Consider the following 17,246-nt stretch of genomic DNA (forward strand, 5'->3'; position numbering starts at 1 on the left):
CATTAATTCTTGAGAAATGTTATAGTGCAATAAAAAGATCATTCTTTTGTTGAGATAGCAACAATACAAATTTATGCAAAAAGATGCAGGCGTTTGAGCAAAACATGGCATAAAAGATGCGCATACGAGCAGCCACACTGTGACAACAAATGCAAAAAAACTTGAGCATGCAGATTACCGAAGATGCAGCAGCCCTTCTTGGTTTCCCTTTAGTATAAAATGTTATTGCTTCTTCAAGTGTAGAATATAGGTAATTAGCTAATTCATACAAACCCATCTAATAAAGTTACATGTATTCCTTAACAAGTGAAAAGCACGACGTCACTTTATTCGATTGGTCTGTATGAATTAGCTATGATTTCTGTCCGGAAACTAGACCGGGTTGTTGGGCTGTTAACCAATTGTAATAATCTAGGCCAAAGAACAATGTAAACTTTGGACCTGGAATGGTGTTTGTCATACTGGTGTTTCATTCTTTCATGTGCAGCTACAAGGTTGTGCTTCATGGGGTGTGAGTGTAGTGGATCATCGGCCAAAGGTAACCAATCAACCCATTGTTTAGGTTTTTCTCCCGTTCTCTAGACTAATGATATATACTATCTTTTTATTCTTCCAAAGTATATGTGACTTTTAAAATCACCATTGGATCAAAAGATTAAAATCCATTTCAAATCCAATAGTAATTTTACAAGTTACATTATAAAAAGATGATACGTAACATTACTTTCTTCTTCTTTTTTTTTTTCTTTTTTTTTTTTTTTTCACTACTTGTGTTTGTCCATCACTTTAGGGGTAGGATCCCTATCAGAGACAATGGTCTTGGGCATCCTATGCAATTTATAAACATTGGTCATGAATAAAGCTGCAATTTTTGAACCTGTGTAAGGATTCTTTACTGCAATAAAATTGTCCACAATGACTATAATCACACTGAAAAATCATGGAAATATCAGACCAAACCCTAGTAGGAATTGGCAAGGGTTGTAATAGCTCAGCGGGATTAAGGTTCTCTGCTTTGTTCATTTGAACAAATTTCACAATCCCTTATCTATTGTCTTATTTCCTTTTTCATCTTAGGCCAAATAAAATCTGCCCTAGCCCTCTTCAGGGTTTTATGACACCCTAATTGGCCAGCTAATGGGCTACAATGCACATACTGTAGAATTTTTCCTTTCAGCCCAGCATGTGCTCCCACAAATATTCTGCTCCTTTCGAAAAGTACCCTATTTCTGAAACTCAAATTCTTGTTCTCTAGTTTCCATGTTACACCTTCTTGTACTCAATTAAGAAATCATAACCCAATAACTTCAACACTCATTTTTGTTGAGCAGGAGTGCCCAATTTATGCTCCACAAGAAATTTTAAGTTGTTATGGTGACCTAACTAGAAAAGGGTTCCCTCGTAAATTGGGCCTCCACTGTTTCACTGCTAAAACCAATGGGGCTGCAATCTCCCCATACCCTGATAAATTTTCTATAGTAGCCAATTAATCCTAAAAAACCCCCTTAGTGACTTATGGTTCTTAGGAAAAAGCCATTTGAGCATTGAATCAATTTAGATGGATCAGCTTTTAACATCCTCAAAAAGATTATGTGTCCTAAATATTCAATTTCAGGACAACCAAATTTACACTTTGATTTCTTTGCATACATTTGATGGTGTTCTAATGACTCCAAAATTGTTTTCAAACTTTAGATGCTCTTTAGGTTATGACTATATATCATCAAAGAATACAATCACAAACCTTATCAAGGCAAACAAAAAAAAAACATCACTAGTAGATGGTGCATTGGTTAAGCCAAAAGGCATAACAAGATATTCATAACGGTCCTTTGTGCATACGAAAGGCCGTTTTAAGGATGTATTCCTCCATTATTGTCACCTAATTTAGAACCCTATAATCAATGCAAATCCTCCGCGTGCCATCTGCTTTCCTAACAAGCAAACACGGGAGAAGAAAATGGGAATTGACTTGGCCTAGTTACCACATATTCTAACAACTCCCAGACAATCTTTTCTTTTCTTTGTTTTTGATAATATGGATACCTGTAAGGTCTCACTCTTACTGGTTGTGATCCCACTTTCAAATTAATCTGATGATCATGTCTTCTTCCAGAGGGAAGTCCTTTAGCTTCTGCAAACACCCCTTCAAACCCCTTCAGCAGCTCACTGTCTGTTTATCCTCTTTAAAAGAGGAATAGTCCCCCTGACCAAGGAATTGTCAAAAAATACTCCCCCTTTTTTTTCCCATTCTATTGAATTTATGCACTTCCCTTTCATTAATTAATATACTGCCAGTAAGGTTTAAACCCTTCAAAATTACTGTTTTCCCATGTAAACAAACTTCATAGTCAACTTTAAAAAGTCCCATAAGATAGGGCCAAAATACCCAAGCCACTGAATCCCTAGGACTTTATCACAACCTCCTAGAGTTAATATGAAAAATTCAAAAACTTTATTGGGACAGTGCCATCAGCTTTCAGCTTATACTGGGACTGTCAAAAAAAAAAAAAAATTAAAAAATTAAAAAATTAAAAAAAAATCTTGTACAGTGACTCGTTGAATTGATGGAAGGAATTCTTTTTTCTGTTGGGGCCCGGGGGCAGAGGGAACTTAACTGTTCTTCTGTACGTCAGCTAATTAATATACAAAAGCATTAGTACAAGAAACAAAAAGAACTTATAAGTCTTCAGGGCACATGCAACGGGTAGAAAGGAGAGAGATATGCCCCTTCTAAATAAGTTGAGCCTGAAATTATCCTCAAACTGATCCTCATGATAGTACCAACCAAAGAGTTAAAATGAATCCACATCCCGAACCGCAACCCCATGAGATCTTAACTTTTTGCGGCGAGACCGTGGGAACATGAGTTGCTGAATCTGCTTTTCAGCTGCAACTTCAGACGTTGCCTGCAAATAAAACATGAACACCAAAATTTTCAATAAAATGTACAAGTGTGCGAGAATCTAGACATCATCCATCTTTCAATGAGTTTGGGAGAGTAATATCAAGGAACTGATATCATCAGACATGCTCTGTAGATACTTCAGTGCGAAGAGAAAAACACCCAGCAAGATCAAGGATGATGAAAGAGAGCACAAAAATCTACTAAACTAAAAATATTGAGGAGAGCGTTAACAGAGAACCACTCATTGTGATTTAAGAAAATAAAGTAGTAGCTCCAAATTCGTCTTTTCGCAATCCTTGAAACTTCGGGCATCCCTTTCTCTCAAAATCCACTACATTAAACAATAAATTATATTCTACGGAGATGGAGACTTAATGGAGATCACTTGTGAATATTCAATGTGGCAGTAAGTTGGGAGGGTGATGTTCTAATGAGTCTTTTGAGGTCAGGGTGTGGAAAAATATCAGGAGGGAATGGGGAAATTCTGTAGATTTGCCAAATTTGATGTGGGTGATGGGTCGAAGATAAGCTTTTGGTGTGGTGTATGGTGCAAAGATCAGAGCTTGAAGGCAGCCTTCCTGAGGTTGTATAGTATTCTTGATTTAAGGAGGCTTTGGTGGCAGATCACTTGCAGCTGTCTAACGACACCTTACGGTGGAACGTCACCTTCATTAGATCAGTGCATGATTGGGAGGTAGAGCTGATTACCTCATTTTTAATCTTTTGTATTCTTCCCGGTTGAGACTGGTCGGTGAGGATAAAATTAGTTGGACCCCTCCAAAAGGAGATGTTTGAGGTCCGGTTCTTTCACAATACGCTTATTTACCCCATTGGCTGTCCCTTTCCTTGGAAGTGCATTTGGAGAAGTAAGGCTCCTTCGAGAGTTATGTTTTTTGTACGGACAATAGCTTTATGGAAGATCTTAACTGTGGATAACTTGAGAAAGAGGCATGTCATTATGGTGGGTTAGTGTTGTATATATAAGAGGGGAAATAGTTGACCATCTTTTGCTCTGCTGTGAAGTAGCCAGGGTTTTTGTTTTCCGCCTTCTTAGGATTGAGTGGGTCATGCCCTAACGGGTAGTAGTAGTAGTGTTGTTGGTGTTGTTGACTTGTTGGAGATGTCAATTTAGAAGCGTGGAAGTTGATTCCTCTATGCTTAATGTGGTGCGTTTGGAGAGAACGCAATGCTCAAAACTTCAAAGATTGTGAGAGGCCAGTGATAGAGTTAAAAACTATTGTGTTCAAAATTCTTTATGTCTAGATGGCTGTCTATAATTGTTCTCGTTTTTCTAATTTCTTAGAATTTCTTGATTTTTGTTTTTCTTTCGCTTCTTGATTTGTGTTTTTGTTGTATGCATCCCATGTACTTGGGTTGCGCCATTTTACACCTTTTTATGAGATTGAATTATTTTAAAAAAAAAAGAAGCGAAAAATCTTCCTTTCCAAAAGGCCAAGAGCTCCACCACTCGTCTGGGCATAACCCACTCAACTCCAAACATATGAAAAACCAAATTCCACAACTCTCTCGTAATATCACATTGAATGAGGTGATTAGGTGTTTTCCCACTCTTTTTACACGTACAACACCAATCCATCACTATAATGTGATTCTTGCGAAGATTATCCAAAGTGAAAACTTTCCCTAAAGATGCCGTCCAAGTGAAGAAAGCCACCAAAAGTTTAGAAATGCCCTTAAAATTCATATTTTCTATAAGGTAAACCCCAAAAATTAATTTTCCTTTTCTAACATTTGTATAAACTATTCAAAGGTCACAATCTTATTATTCTGATGGAATTCCACAGCAGTAGATTCATAACTAACATAGCTTGAAAGAGAGCGCACTCCCAAGGTGCAATTTAAATAGCTTACCCGGACTTTGAAAGGAAAACGATGTGTTTGTACTTCCGCCCCAGAGAAAACTCTAACATCCATGCCCAAACTGTCGACCCCAATCAAATGAGCTCCCTATACAAGCAGAGTAACTAATCAGTAATGCACAATTTACCTCAAATTGATTAAGAAATGTCAATTGTGGTAACATATATAATATTTAGAAACTATAAGTACATGCACGTAAACATACTATTCAAACTAAAATTGTGTTCATATATGGTGAACCAATGATTTTGCCAAGTCCATAGCTTTCAGATTGAAACCAAAGAGCCTCCACATAAGTGCTACCCTATTACGGGCCTTTTCATATTAGGCTAGCCGTATTTGGTTAATGTATTACGTTTATATTATTTTAGCATAAGGCGACTACCCTAACTGCATTAGGGTTATGATATTATTTCAATAAGAGTCTCATAATGACTCAGCTCTAGTTTATATTTCAATAAGAGCTGCTGACTCAACCCTAACTCTCTTATGTAATATGTAATGAATCATCTATTTAAAGGGGTTATGCTATGAATAAAAATATGAAAAGAATTAATCACAAACCTTATGTTTAAAAGGTCTAGGTTTCCTTAGAACCTAATTTATTTTGTAACATACCCCTACTGAAAAATCATAGCAACAAGACCAACAAGTGATGCTAGAACTAATGACTTGATGGCACGCTGCTCTAATGAAGCAAATAACAACACACTTTTGGTTCTGCACACTTTTAGATCAGCATTTGGCTGTTCTGTAAGTGTCCAAACTTAAGTGAAATATCGGTGTAAAAAAGTGTCCAAGACAAATTTTCAATAGGAAAAGGTGTGCTACAAATATACCAAATAAATTAGCCACATAGAACTTCATGTTTAGTAGATTTGAAAGCCGGAACTAAGAATATAATATCATGAAGCAATAGAGTTGTGAATCATTATTACCTCAACATCAAGGCCCTTCTTTTTGCAGAGAGCCTTGAGAGCAACATTGCAACTAATACCCTTCTCACCAAACCGCTCTACAATTGCTGGGGTAGAATGTGCAAGAACATCAGGCTCAGCATCTTGAAAATCTTGCAAGTTAATTTCAGACTGCAAATATCCGAAGGAAAAAAGAAATATTTTAATAAAAAAAGGTCTGATGGATGCCCCTCTTTCTAAACTACCTGCATGGATAATAAAAAATGCTGCATTTTTTTTTTTTTTTTTGCCATCTTTATTTAAACCAGTGTTTACAATTGTCTTCATATTCATTGTTATGGAAACCCTTTTTTTCAGGTATGTCGGGACAATAATAGTCAAACTTACAAATATGACAACGTAAAGTGTAATACACATGCCTGGACACCATACACAGAGAATAGCTCTATTCTCATAACCTCCAACCTGTACAGAGTTGACCCAATGTTGCCTTGATCACTTTCGGAATTCAAGCTCAAGATTTCTCCATCTAAACATAAAACAAAGACAAGTCAACTAAAAAATGCAATAGGCATGTACACCAGTAACTCTCAATTGCAACCAAGAGAAAAATAGAACCATCGCAGTATTCACCTATTAAAGTTTTTAGAGAAATTACACTTTACTGACATGTGATGTGTGTTGAGTTCAAAGCGCCAATATGTAGTTTTAAAAGTTGCACTTTACCCATCTGAGGTCTAATTGTATTTACTATTGGTTCATGAGTTTAATGTATTCAAACTATAATGAGGTAACTATCGTGTTTTTACCATATTTCAAAGCACATGTTACACACGAATTTTAACAATTTGGGGTAAAAAATATAAAGATATAACCTCAGATGGGTAAAGTGCAATTTTTAAACCATAGATTGGCAACAAAACTCGACCCAAACCATAGGTGCATAAAATGTAATTAAACTAAAGTTTTTTGTTTTTGCCCTCTCTTTGCTTTTTTATTAGATTCCAACAGCAGACTAACTAAATTTTGCTTTGAGACACCCTAAATCAATCAAAAAGCTTATTGATTTACTTCATCCTATTTCATCAAGGTGAAAGGGAGGCTGGGAGTCACCTGGGCCTAGGATTTGTTAGTTGGTTGATTCTAGAGGTACCTCCACCCCCACCTAACTGAGTAACCGTGCCACTTTCCTTTCTCCAATCATAAAACCCCTTGTTCTCTTTCTTTGTCCTTCAACCCCAAACAGAATAAGGCCTCATTCTTCCTAATACAGCAAAAATAAATAGGGGGCTGAATTGCAAGACAGTGTGTCACACCATGTAACTAAATCTTCACTTTTCTTTATATATATGTGTGTGTGTGTGCGCGGGCGTGTGTGTATAAGTAATCAAAATATCATTGAAAGTGCAAAAGGAGCAACCTAAATACAAAGGGAGTATACGGGAGATATACCTAGCTAGGAGGAGCAAACAAGTCAAAGCAAAATCTTCACTTATAATTGAAGTTTCTCCCCAAAATCAATTACAAAAATAGGAGGAGGATGTTAATAAGAAATGAATTGGGAAACAGCTTATCCAATTCAGAATGTCAAAATTCAGATGGATCAAAAGACCTAGACTTGTCAACCCCAATATAGCCGAAAAAAAGCTTTTAGAACTTCTATTGGAGGGTATTGACAGGGCAGTGCAAGAACACCTTTTTTTTGCTTCCTTTAATGAATGACGAACTTTTATTGAAATAGGAACAACCACAGTACATTGGCAGTATACAGGAGAAGTCTCTAAAATGAAGAGCGAACATCTAAATTTTTAAAAGATGTAGAAGTTCAACAAACAAACAAACAAAAAAAAAAAAAAAAAAAAAAGGAAAAAGAGAGAAAAAAGTGAAACACTTCAAATACACCTAAGAGGGACCAGGGACATGAACTTCATATGATCATATCTAAAAGATAAAATTTGTCTCTATTTCTAAAAAAAAAAAAAGAAACCATAACTCCATATTGGAGAACAAACACACATGCATGCATGCATACACACAAATTACAAAGCAAGATATAGTGCACTTATTGATTCCAATAAACATAGAAATGGAGAACTTTTGCTGGTTTTAGATTTGTAATTAACAAATTTTAATGTTTATCCTTCTTAGGGATCCACCCAAATGATCACACACGCACACACAAGATGTCGTTTTACTTATAGATTCTGAATGAGCAAAGAAATCCCAAACTTATTGTGTGGCTTAATATTTATAATCACCAAATCTTTTTGATCGGTAAATTTATAATCACCAAATCTTAATGTTTATCCATCTCAAGGATTCACCCAATGTAATGATCCCATCAGTCTCAGTAACTTGATAGATGAAAAATCCAGATAGTAGGTCTATTTTGTCAGTTTAACAAGTTAAACATCCCGGCATCTACTGTAATCTCTTATATCCTGCTATTCTCCATGGTAACTCTAATTTATTGGCAAAGGGAAGAAACACAAGATACCTTTCCACTCTGAGTTATATCCATCACTATCAACACAGTGAAACAGCGTTCTTATATATGATTCTTCATCGGCAAAAGCAGGTCTGAGGCAGCCCATAATAGAAACACCGTTTGATGGATAATCCATCATTTTACTGTGTTCCATATTAGCAGCCTACGAGAAAATATACACAAAAATCATTATCGTACGAAGGAATAAAAAAGGACAGAAAAGAAAGGGAAAACAAATGATCCACCTATCAGAATAACTCACTTAAAGTTTCATCAATTTTTAATTTTGAAGAAAGTAAAGGATAAGGAACCCCCCCCCCCCCCCCCCCCCCCCAAAGGGTTACATAAGTAAATATGTCATATGATCCTTATATCTTTTGAACTTATATAAAACATCACCCAAAAGAAGATCAATCATACTTATCAAAAATAAAATAAAAAGATCAATCATATACTTGTCATTGCTCACAAGAGTTGCCAAATGAAAGGGGATGACAGTATTCAAGTAACTTTGAGAAAAATTTGGCAATGATTCAGAGTTCAAACTTGTTATCATACATGACTTCCCTAATTTATATGCGATAGCGGCCAAAACCTAAATGGGCATCTAAATATTATCAAACAAGCCATTCCACTCCATTTTCACATAATGTCAGATGACATTACCATGTTTTAGTAACATTTAAAATTTAGCTCATTTAGGCATTGAGAATATACTGCATAAAAAGAATGGGATAAGTTAAAGGTAGAATGAAATCATCCCATTTTTATTCACATTAACTAAGGTCTTAATTCTACAAAATCAATTTGCATGCCCTATGACAAGTTCTTATTAAAGGGTAACTCCCATGCCTTTCGATTGAATGGGGAAAAAAAAAATTAAAAAAATTAAAAAAATAAAATAAAAATTGAATAGTTGCATTCCCTATGTGCTACCCTAACTTCCACCATATATATACGCCACATAATCTTTCTCATCTGCCAACGCATGTCAACAAACCTATTGCACTAATGGAGGACTTAGGAGTTCTATAAGCTGTAATTTGTACCTTATAAGCTCATTAATAAATTTAATTTACAATAACATCATCACCATTTGTCTTTTCATTTGATTATGTTGGTCAGAAATACTTCTGAATGAAAGAAAAAACTACATCTACATATATTGTTATTGGATATTAAAAAAAAAATCATTTAACCACATCATAGTACAGAATAGTATCAGAAAAATGTCATGAGATCTCATTGTTAATTCTGTTGCTTCCTATTCGGAGCATCATTATGTATGAAGGTCACTACTTGCAAGCAAAATTAAATGAATTCTGATAGATCTATGCAACTACATTTAAACTTCTGTAACTTAAGAACTATTTATTTAGTAAATAACAAGTCCTAAACAAAATGAGTTATGCTAGTGGATGCAACTGCTCACTATTGAGACTGAGCATTACTTTTCTTTTCTTTTCTTTTTCTTGGCCAAGAGATCAAGATTACTTTATATATATATATTAGAAAGTGCAAAGGGGCGCAACCCTAGTATACAGAAAGTATACAAGAGAAACACCCTATTAGGGTGAAAAGGAAGAACAAAAGCCCAAAATATATGTACGAGCAAGGTGTAGTCATTCAGTAAGAGACGGACATAAAGATAATTTCGACTTAATAGTTATCAACCCAAGCAGTGTTTACCTTTGTCAAGCATTTAGCAAAATAAATAGGGTGAAGCAAGGTAGAAGAATCTGGCATTTCCCAGCCCACTGAAATATCAGACAGTTCAGAATCCAAAACCTATTGAAACCAAAAGTGGCAAACGATATAGTAACTCCAAAGAATCACAAACACATAAAGAAGTTTATCAAATATATTACAGAAACCAAGCATAAGTGATTGCTAACCTCAAAATAATCATCTCCAAAAAGGGTTTCATCGCTAGAAATGTTGTATTCACCAGCTTTCCTTCTGTTCTCATATATTGGGATGTCCATTCCGATCAGCACATTCTGATAAATCATAATTGTAATCATATTAAAATCAACCATGCAACTTGTCCTACATAAGAGATTACAGAAAAAAGATTGATAGCCAGGACCACCATAATGATGTCAGATCTACCATGTGATGTTAAATCTACTATGGATGTCAGCTTATGAGTTTACCATCCATTTCCCTTTTGTACATGGAACCCTGGCCTTGCTATTGCAGAGTTAAACCATGGACATGTCAATACCCACCACCCAATGTATCATAATTGCAGATTGTGACATAAATATCTATTAAGATATGTACATACTTGCATGCATGCATTTTTTATTTATAAATAAATGAAATATCATTAAAAGTGAAAAAGGCGCAACTCAAGTACACAGAGAAACAAATGATCAAAACTTCGAAGACAGAGAAATGACAAGGCGAAGTTAAGGCCTTCTTCTTTAACTCCCTTTTCCATTGGATGGCTGCATATGATTATTTCCATATTTCTAGTTTCCATGACTTTTTTATCCTTTATCTTTTTTTAGTTAGGTGTTTCTCTTGTATACATCCCTATGTACTTCGATTACTTATTAAAAAAAAAAGTGTTGTTCTCCAACTAAGAGGGCTTTCAAGCTAAAAAAATTTTCATTTCAAAAAGAGAAAATATGTATCCAAAAAGAAAAAGGCAAGAAAATTCTCACCACAGGGTTACTTGCTCCACGGTCTTCTAAGATGTTGGCATCATCACAAAGTTCAAAAAATATATCTAAATAAATAAAGGAAATCAATCAGTTTGAATCAATAATCAAATTAATATAATAATATGAATACTCAAATCAGTCTAAAAAATAAAAAACTAAAACAGACCTCCATAGTCATCGATAACATATTGAAATTCGGCCCATGAAATTTGTTCATGTGGTTCACAATGTACCGTCCCAGGAAATACCAGCAAAGCACAGCTGTTAGCCTAAGACAAAAGGAAAATTTTAACCATGCATCAGAACACCAATTGCACTGATACTACCTAAATTTGTCCACAGGTAGAAATATTAGGATTCATCATTTACATGGCTGGCCAACTTACTTTTCTAGTCATAAAACTTTTTTAAAAAAATGAAAGGCAAAGATCATGTCCCTCAGACAGCCAAAAATGTGGTCACCAATAACAACGAAAAAAAAAAAAAAATGAGAAAGGCAAAGATCATGTCCTTTAGTGCTTATAGGCACACACCTCGACTGTGGTCCTTGCTATTTCAGCAAAAGTAAGTTTGGTGTCCCGGATTCTTCTGGAAACTTTCACTTCTTCAAGAGGATGATAAGCTTGGTTACTCATGTAACTAGAAGAATCAGACACAGAATCTGGGTAGTCTGCAGCAACTGAAACTTTTGAAAGGCAAAGACCATGTCCCGCCGACAGCCAATGGGAAGGTGTTGATCCAAAAAATGGATTCTTGCATCTAAAACATGATGTACAAAAAGAAGTTTTTGGTAAAAAGAGCGAGGATAGATTAAATTTGAAAAATTCAGAACTAAAGGCAGTACAAAAAGTTCGTAAACAGCAATTGAGATGTATCCACCCAACAGATTCCACATTTTTGTAAATTATTTACATACACAAATATTAGATGAAAAGAATGGAAAGAGAAAAGATGTCACCGAAACATAAAAGAAATTCATGACTGCAAAAGAAAGGCATGAGCAATGAAAATTTATGCTGAGTTATAGTCAGACATTGTGTACATCATAATTTCATCATTTCATGTTCAAAAATTCAGATACACTGATGTCAAGGTGACGTTACGATAGGTATTACTAGTGTATGCTTTATGCCATGTTTGGTTGCTGGAAAACAGAAGAGAAGAAATGAAACCTTTTAAATTCTTTTCTTTTCTCTTGGAATGAATATGCATCAAACAAGATGAAAATCTAAAACTATCCTTGGCTTTTTATATCAAATGGCAAGCATTCAATTAGTCCTTTTATCCAAGGAAGATTTGCATCACTCTTAAGAAAAATAAATTAACAATAAAAAAACACTTATAACATAAAATCGTACATAGACCAAGAAAAAATTAGATGAAGAAAGGGGAAGCACAAAACTCATGGAGAAAGTGAAGAATTTTATGCCAAGTTTAGATCATGCATCCATGCGTTCATGTTAATCATAATTTCTTTCAGTTCAATTTCGAAACTTCAAATTTATATTGTCTACTTTCAAATTAAGATAGCAGTAAGTGGCGTATCTCTTGTGACATTGGATATTTTACAAATATTTGGTTGCTAGAAAAAGAGGAAAAGCGAAGAAACTTTGGAATCTTAATTTATTGTCTTCTTCTTAGAATTTAATGTGCATGAAACAAGATGAAAAGGCTTTCCTCCCTGATAAGAGGTAATAAATAATCCTCCTTAGTCCTAGATTCTAAATACCAAACAATACTTTTTTGAAAGTATGCACCTTATATGAAACATTTTCTAAGCAACCAAACAAAGTGATAATGCTATTACTATTAGAACCATAATCTAATCTGCAAGGAATGCTCCAACTGGTATCATATATAAGAAGATCGTAACGACTAGGTTAGTTCTATTAATTATTCAATTATCAACTAAAATACACCTTATGCCAGCAGGATCAGGAACTCTTCGACCATCAAAAGAAGGTATCACGCAGCTGTTTGTTATCCCATATGATGTTGAGCAACAAACCCCTTCTGTATGACATAAATGACAATGAGAAACACCATAGTCAAACAAAAAGAAGAAGAAAAAGAGTATTATGTAAACAAGAAAAAAAATTATAAAAAATAAATAAAATAAAAAAACCTGAAAAATAAAGAATGCTAAACATGAAGGCAGGTGACATAAGGTAAAAAAGGGAACAAGAAAATATCGATTTGCGTTAAAATAACTGTCTACAGAGAAATTTGAGGGAAATAAAAAAGAAAATGTGAAGTTAAATCTTATAAGTTTGTCTTGTTTTGGCTTCCATGACACGAACTCACCAATCAACTAAGCAACATAGTTTAAGTAGGCTCAGGTGAGGTGAGGATTTGGGGTTCCAAGCGTCCAAAATGATAGACCAAAAACAATCCACAATTTCAATGCATATTCCTTTCCCATCTTTTCTCAGCAACCAAAGAAAAACAACAACAAATAGCCCTTGCAGTCAAACATTTGCACGTTGGGATTTTGTCAACAGCTATCAGAAAGCTAATTAACCATTCAAAATACGCTCTTTCTCGGCATTAGGCATTGAAATATTGCAGAAAAGCAAAACGGGTTTCTTCTAAATCATGCAAATCGAACTGGGTATTCCATAAATTCGCAGTTCAGCTATTATCAATATCATGTCCAAGCATAGCAGCAGTATAATAAGACACACAAAAGAACATAGTAAAGGGCATGCCACATGTGACCGTGATTACCGAGGGGGAATGAAGAAGCCGCTGCGATCGCCATGAGAGAGACACACACAGGGACAAACAAAGATCAAAGGGAGACTATAGGATGAGTGCTGTCGTTGTTGGTGCGCAGCAATAGCATGCAGTCAGCTTCGCTCATCAGGGTCTCTCTCTCTGTCTCTATGCGTGTCAGATAAGAGAAGAAGGTGGGCTTCTTCTTTGGTGTCTTGCTGTGCGACATCAATTTTGTTTCTTTCCTTTTCTTTTTTCTGTTTTTTTTTTTCTCCTTTTCTTTGTCTAAAATATTTAGATTAGTTTAAATTTAAATTTCTTATCAATTTAAAATACTGTTAATCTACTTTTTTTTTGGCTATTTTAATTGTTAAATATCTCGTATTATTTTTAAGGTAATTTTTCTTTGTATACCATGATCTTGGAAAAATAAAAATGGACATGTGAGTGAAGTACTACGCGTGAGATGGACAATATCTGACATCCAGTTTTTTATTTTTATTTTTTTTCACGATAAAAATCAGTTACAAAGAGACAGGTGCAATATCACAGATACAACCTGGAGGAGTAGAGACGTAGAGTACATCCAGGTTGTATCTATAACATTCCTTGTAGCCAATCTTGCCCGAGTATGGGCTGCACCATTATATCGGATATCCAGTTATCCACATAGCATCTTCCAGTTTTTTTTTTTGTTTTATTTATATATATATATATATAATCCAAGTAACCTGTTCCAAAATTGACTTTTGTCGACTTGGGAACTGCTTTTCAATTTTTTTCGGGTTTTATAATCTGAATTTCGCATAAAGACAAAAATCAAATTCCAACTCATATTTTCAAAAGAGAAATGGTTGAATGCAATTCAATGTCTACATTTGGTTTATTTTTAGGAACATGATATGATATGAACAATTGCATGAAAGGGAGGATTGAAATCTTCATTATTAATTATGGGCCAAATATGAGCATCATATTGCACAGTAGCATCTTTTTTCAAAAATCTGAAATCTCGTTTTAGATAAAAATGCAGAAAAATCATAATGAATCACTACGGGCATTTTTTGTGCGTGTTTGATGAGCTTAAAAAGTTTTGTTTGAAAAAAATATATTTATTTGGTAAAAAAATTAAAAGAGTTTTTAAGGTTAAAAAAATTTAAAAATTATTAAAAATACATTCATGACAAAAGCATAAAAATAAAATTTTTTGACCGATGATGCTAAAAGCCTCCGCCGTACATCCTGAATGCTAATGGCCACCACCTCGGTTGTTAAACGCCATCAAGCTAAAAACACCGAAACTCAACCAGGACCCCCACATCATTCACCACCGCTGCCGCAGCCACCACCTTCACAAAACCCCAGCTCCAATCTCCATGAACCCATCATTCACTAGCCTCATCTATTTTCCTCGACCCTCGTCCCTAACCATAGACCCATGATACGAGCCACTACCAAACCCATCAAAACTAAACTCAAATTTCCACCACCCATGTAATCTGCTCCAAGAAACACCATAATCCATTACGCCACCCATCAGCCATCATCTACGAAGCACCACCCCCTCCACAGACTAAAGACAGAATTGAATATTCCCAACAGCCCGGGTTGCTGCACAAGTGAAGACCTATTGTGGAGGCGACTTCGGTAACTCTCTCAACTCCTCAAACATTGCCGACATTTCGTTGCCTTTGTTGTACCGTGGCTTCCTTCTGTTCCTCCAAAATCTGATTTTGGTGTTGTCATTGCTGAGAAATCCAAGCTCCAAAGTCACAGCCATCTGGCAATTCTCTGAATGAGCTTTGATTGATTTCGACCGGACACAGATAAATCCCAGGTCCCATTTTGAGCGCTTCATGTGTTTGCAATAATGATTTACCCAAATCAAACTTCTTGTTTATTGGTTTTTTGTAATATTCAAAATCCCCAGTGCATTCTTTAACAATCATCTCGTTATTCACATGTTATCACTAGAAGAGAATGGTCCAGTGGTTGTTTTTCGGTAGGGTCGGAGGGTCGGGTTTTTTCTATGGATGTCAGCGAGGGTTTAATTACCAGCAAAAGTGTGGTTTGGTGAATGTAAAGTTGAAATGGGTGAAAGACAGGGCTCTGGATGCTGCTGTAACTGGTGAGAGGGATCTCAGAGCAGCTTGGATTCTTGTTTCCATTATCTCTTCTGCTTCTCAGCAATGTGTTCCCATATACCACCTCTCTCGCCATCGTGGACAACTTGGTCTCCCCCATGATCTTAAGCTCTCCACCTTTGTTAGGAGATACCCTACTGTTTTTCACGAGTCTCATGTTTTTGACAGCGGAGGCACGCGTGTTCCCTGTTTCAGCTTGAGTACTGAAGCATTGGAACTCCACCAAGAAGAACTCAATGTGGTTGAGCAGAATCAGATGGATCTTGTCAATAGGCTGCGAAAACTGCTCATGCTCACCAGAGCCAGGACCCTTCCTTTACAAACTCTTGACCAGCTGAAATGGGACCTGGGTTTGCCGTATGATTACCATCTTTCCTTGATTCCGCAGCAGCCGGAGTTTTTCTCTTCCGTCCACCTCCCTGATAAACGTGATGGGTTGAAGCTCTTGTCCTGGGATGATGACCTTGCCGTTTCCCAATTGCAAAAGAATGCTGCTTTACAACAGACCGAAGAAGACGTGAAAAATGGTTGCTTAGCCTTTCCGATCGGATTTACGAGGGGTTTTGGGTTGAAAAGAAAATGCATGGAATGGTTGAGAGAGTGGCAAAAGCTCCCTTACACTTCCCCGTATTCTGATGCCTTACATTTGGACCCCCGCACGGATGTCTCCGAGAAGAGGATTGTTGGAGTCTTTCACGAGCTTCTTCACCTAACCATACAAAAGAGAACTGAGCGCAAGAATGTGAGCAACCTCCGCAAGCCACTGGCCCTGCCCCAGAAGTTCACTAAAGTGTTTGAGCGCCATCCCACCATTTTTTACATCTCCAAGAAGAATGACACTCAGACAGTCGTTCTTAGGGAAGCCTATGACCATCAGCAACTCCTGCAGAGACACCCCCTTGTAGAAATCAGGGAAAGATTGGCAAGCATGTTGAGAAAAGGGCTGTTGGATAGGAGCAGGGGGCTATACAGGAAAAGTGCAGGCCCTGGTCTAGAACAAGATCAATCAAATGATGTTTATGGTGATGAAGTGACTGATAATCAGCGTAGTTCTGAAGAGGAATCAGACTGTAATCCATTTTCTGAATATGATTCAGATGACTCTATACACGACCGTTGTTGAGTTTTGACAGTGCCAATAATTATATTGAGATCATGTAAAGTTCCACCTTGGGTGAGCAAATATTTGTCTAGTTATTGTTTCAGACTGTTAATACAAAATATGCGAGCTATATGCATATCATCTGCTTCTTCCCTTGGATTGATTGTTTGATGAGGAAATCGTCTATAACTTGAAAGAACCATTGTTTCATAGCCTAGGGGATGGACGGTCGGATTCCTCTTGGGGTGGGGGGTGGCGGAGATGGTGTTGGATAGGGAGGGCAGCTAGGTTCCTCCCTGATTGACCAATATTTTTCTATTTGGACCAATCATTGAAAAAATAATAAAAACCTTTTATATCGAACAAACACATTTTTATCTCACAACTATTCAATAACGTTAATATATTTGTTTTAACTT

General features: G+C 36.1%; 2 protein-coding genes across 3 annotated transcripts; one reads left to right on the plus strand and one right to left on the minus strand.

The window, feature by feature from the left end:
• Positions 1–1,762: 1,762 nt before the first annotated feature.
• Positions 1,763–13,799, minus strand: LOC132167526 (Pentatricopeptide repeat (PPR) superfamily protein). 2 transcript variants are annotated; one of them, XM_059578530.2, is made up of 12 exons: positions 13,594–13,799; positions 12,786–12,879; positions 11,400–11,625; positions 11,033–11,135; positions 10,867–10,931; positions 10,090–10,194; positions 9,884–9,982; positions 8,204–8,357; positions 6,126–6,235; positions 5,728–5,877; positions 4,781–4,876; positions 1,763–2,909 (listed from the first exon to the last, which is right to left on the minus strand). In XM_059578530.2, exons 1-12 carry the CDS (start codon positions 13,625–13,627, stop codon positions 2,796–2,798), a joined length of 1,350 nt encoding a protein of 449 aa, XP_059434513.2. In that variant the 5' UTR covers positions 13,628–13,799; the 3' UTR covers positions 1,763–2,795. The 2 variants fall into 2 exon arrangements, 1 of the variants encoding a protein (XP_059434513.2); XR_009438688.2 differs by lacking the exon at positions 1,763–2,909 and having other exon boundaries at positions 4,787–4,876; positions 6,094–6,235.
• A 1,032-nt stretch (positions 13,800–14,831) lies between these two features.
• On the plus strand, positions 14,832–16,948 carry LOC132167527 (Ubiquitin carboxyl-terminal hydrolase family protein). The gene has a single exon (XM_059578531.2). It carries the CDS (start codon positions 15,562–15,564, stop codon positions 16,846–16,848), a length of 1,287 nt encoding a protein of 428 aa, XP_059434514.2. The 5' UTR covers positions 14,832–15,561; the 3' UTR covers positions 16,849–16,948.
• Positions 16,949–17,246: the final 298 nt, after the last annotated feature.

Source organism: Corylus avellana, chromosome 2, assembly GCF_965113065.1.
Source record: "Corylus avellana chromosome 2, dhCorAvel1.hap1.2, whole genome shotgun sequence".
Classification (NCBI taxonomy): domain Eukaryota; kingdom Viridiplantae; phylum Streptophyta; class Magnoliopsida; order Fagales; family Betulaceae; genus Corylus; species Corylus avellana.

Coding starts and splice junctions, on each gene's coding strand:
- LOC132167527 (XM_059578531.2), top strand. CDS start 15,562: ATGGTCCAGTGGTTGTTTTTCGGTAGGGTCGGAGGGTCGGGTTTTTTC.
- LOC132167526 (XM_059578530.2), bottom strand. CDS start 13,627: ATGGCGATCGCAGCGGCTTCTTCATTCCCCCTCG. Junction 8,358..9,883: donor TTGCTAAATGCTTGACAAAG/GTAAACACTGCT, acceptor ATTTTCTCGTAG/GCTGCTAATATGGAACACAG. Junction 4,877..5,727: donor AGAAGGGCCTTGATGTTGAG/GTAATAATGATT, acceptor CTGCTTGTATAG/GGAGCTCATTTGATTGGGGT.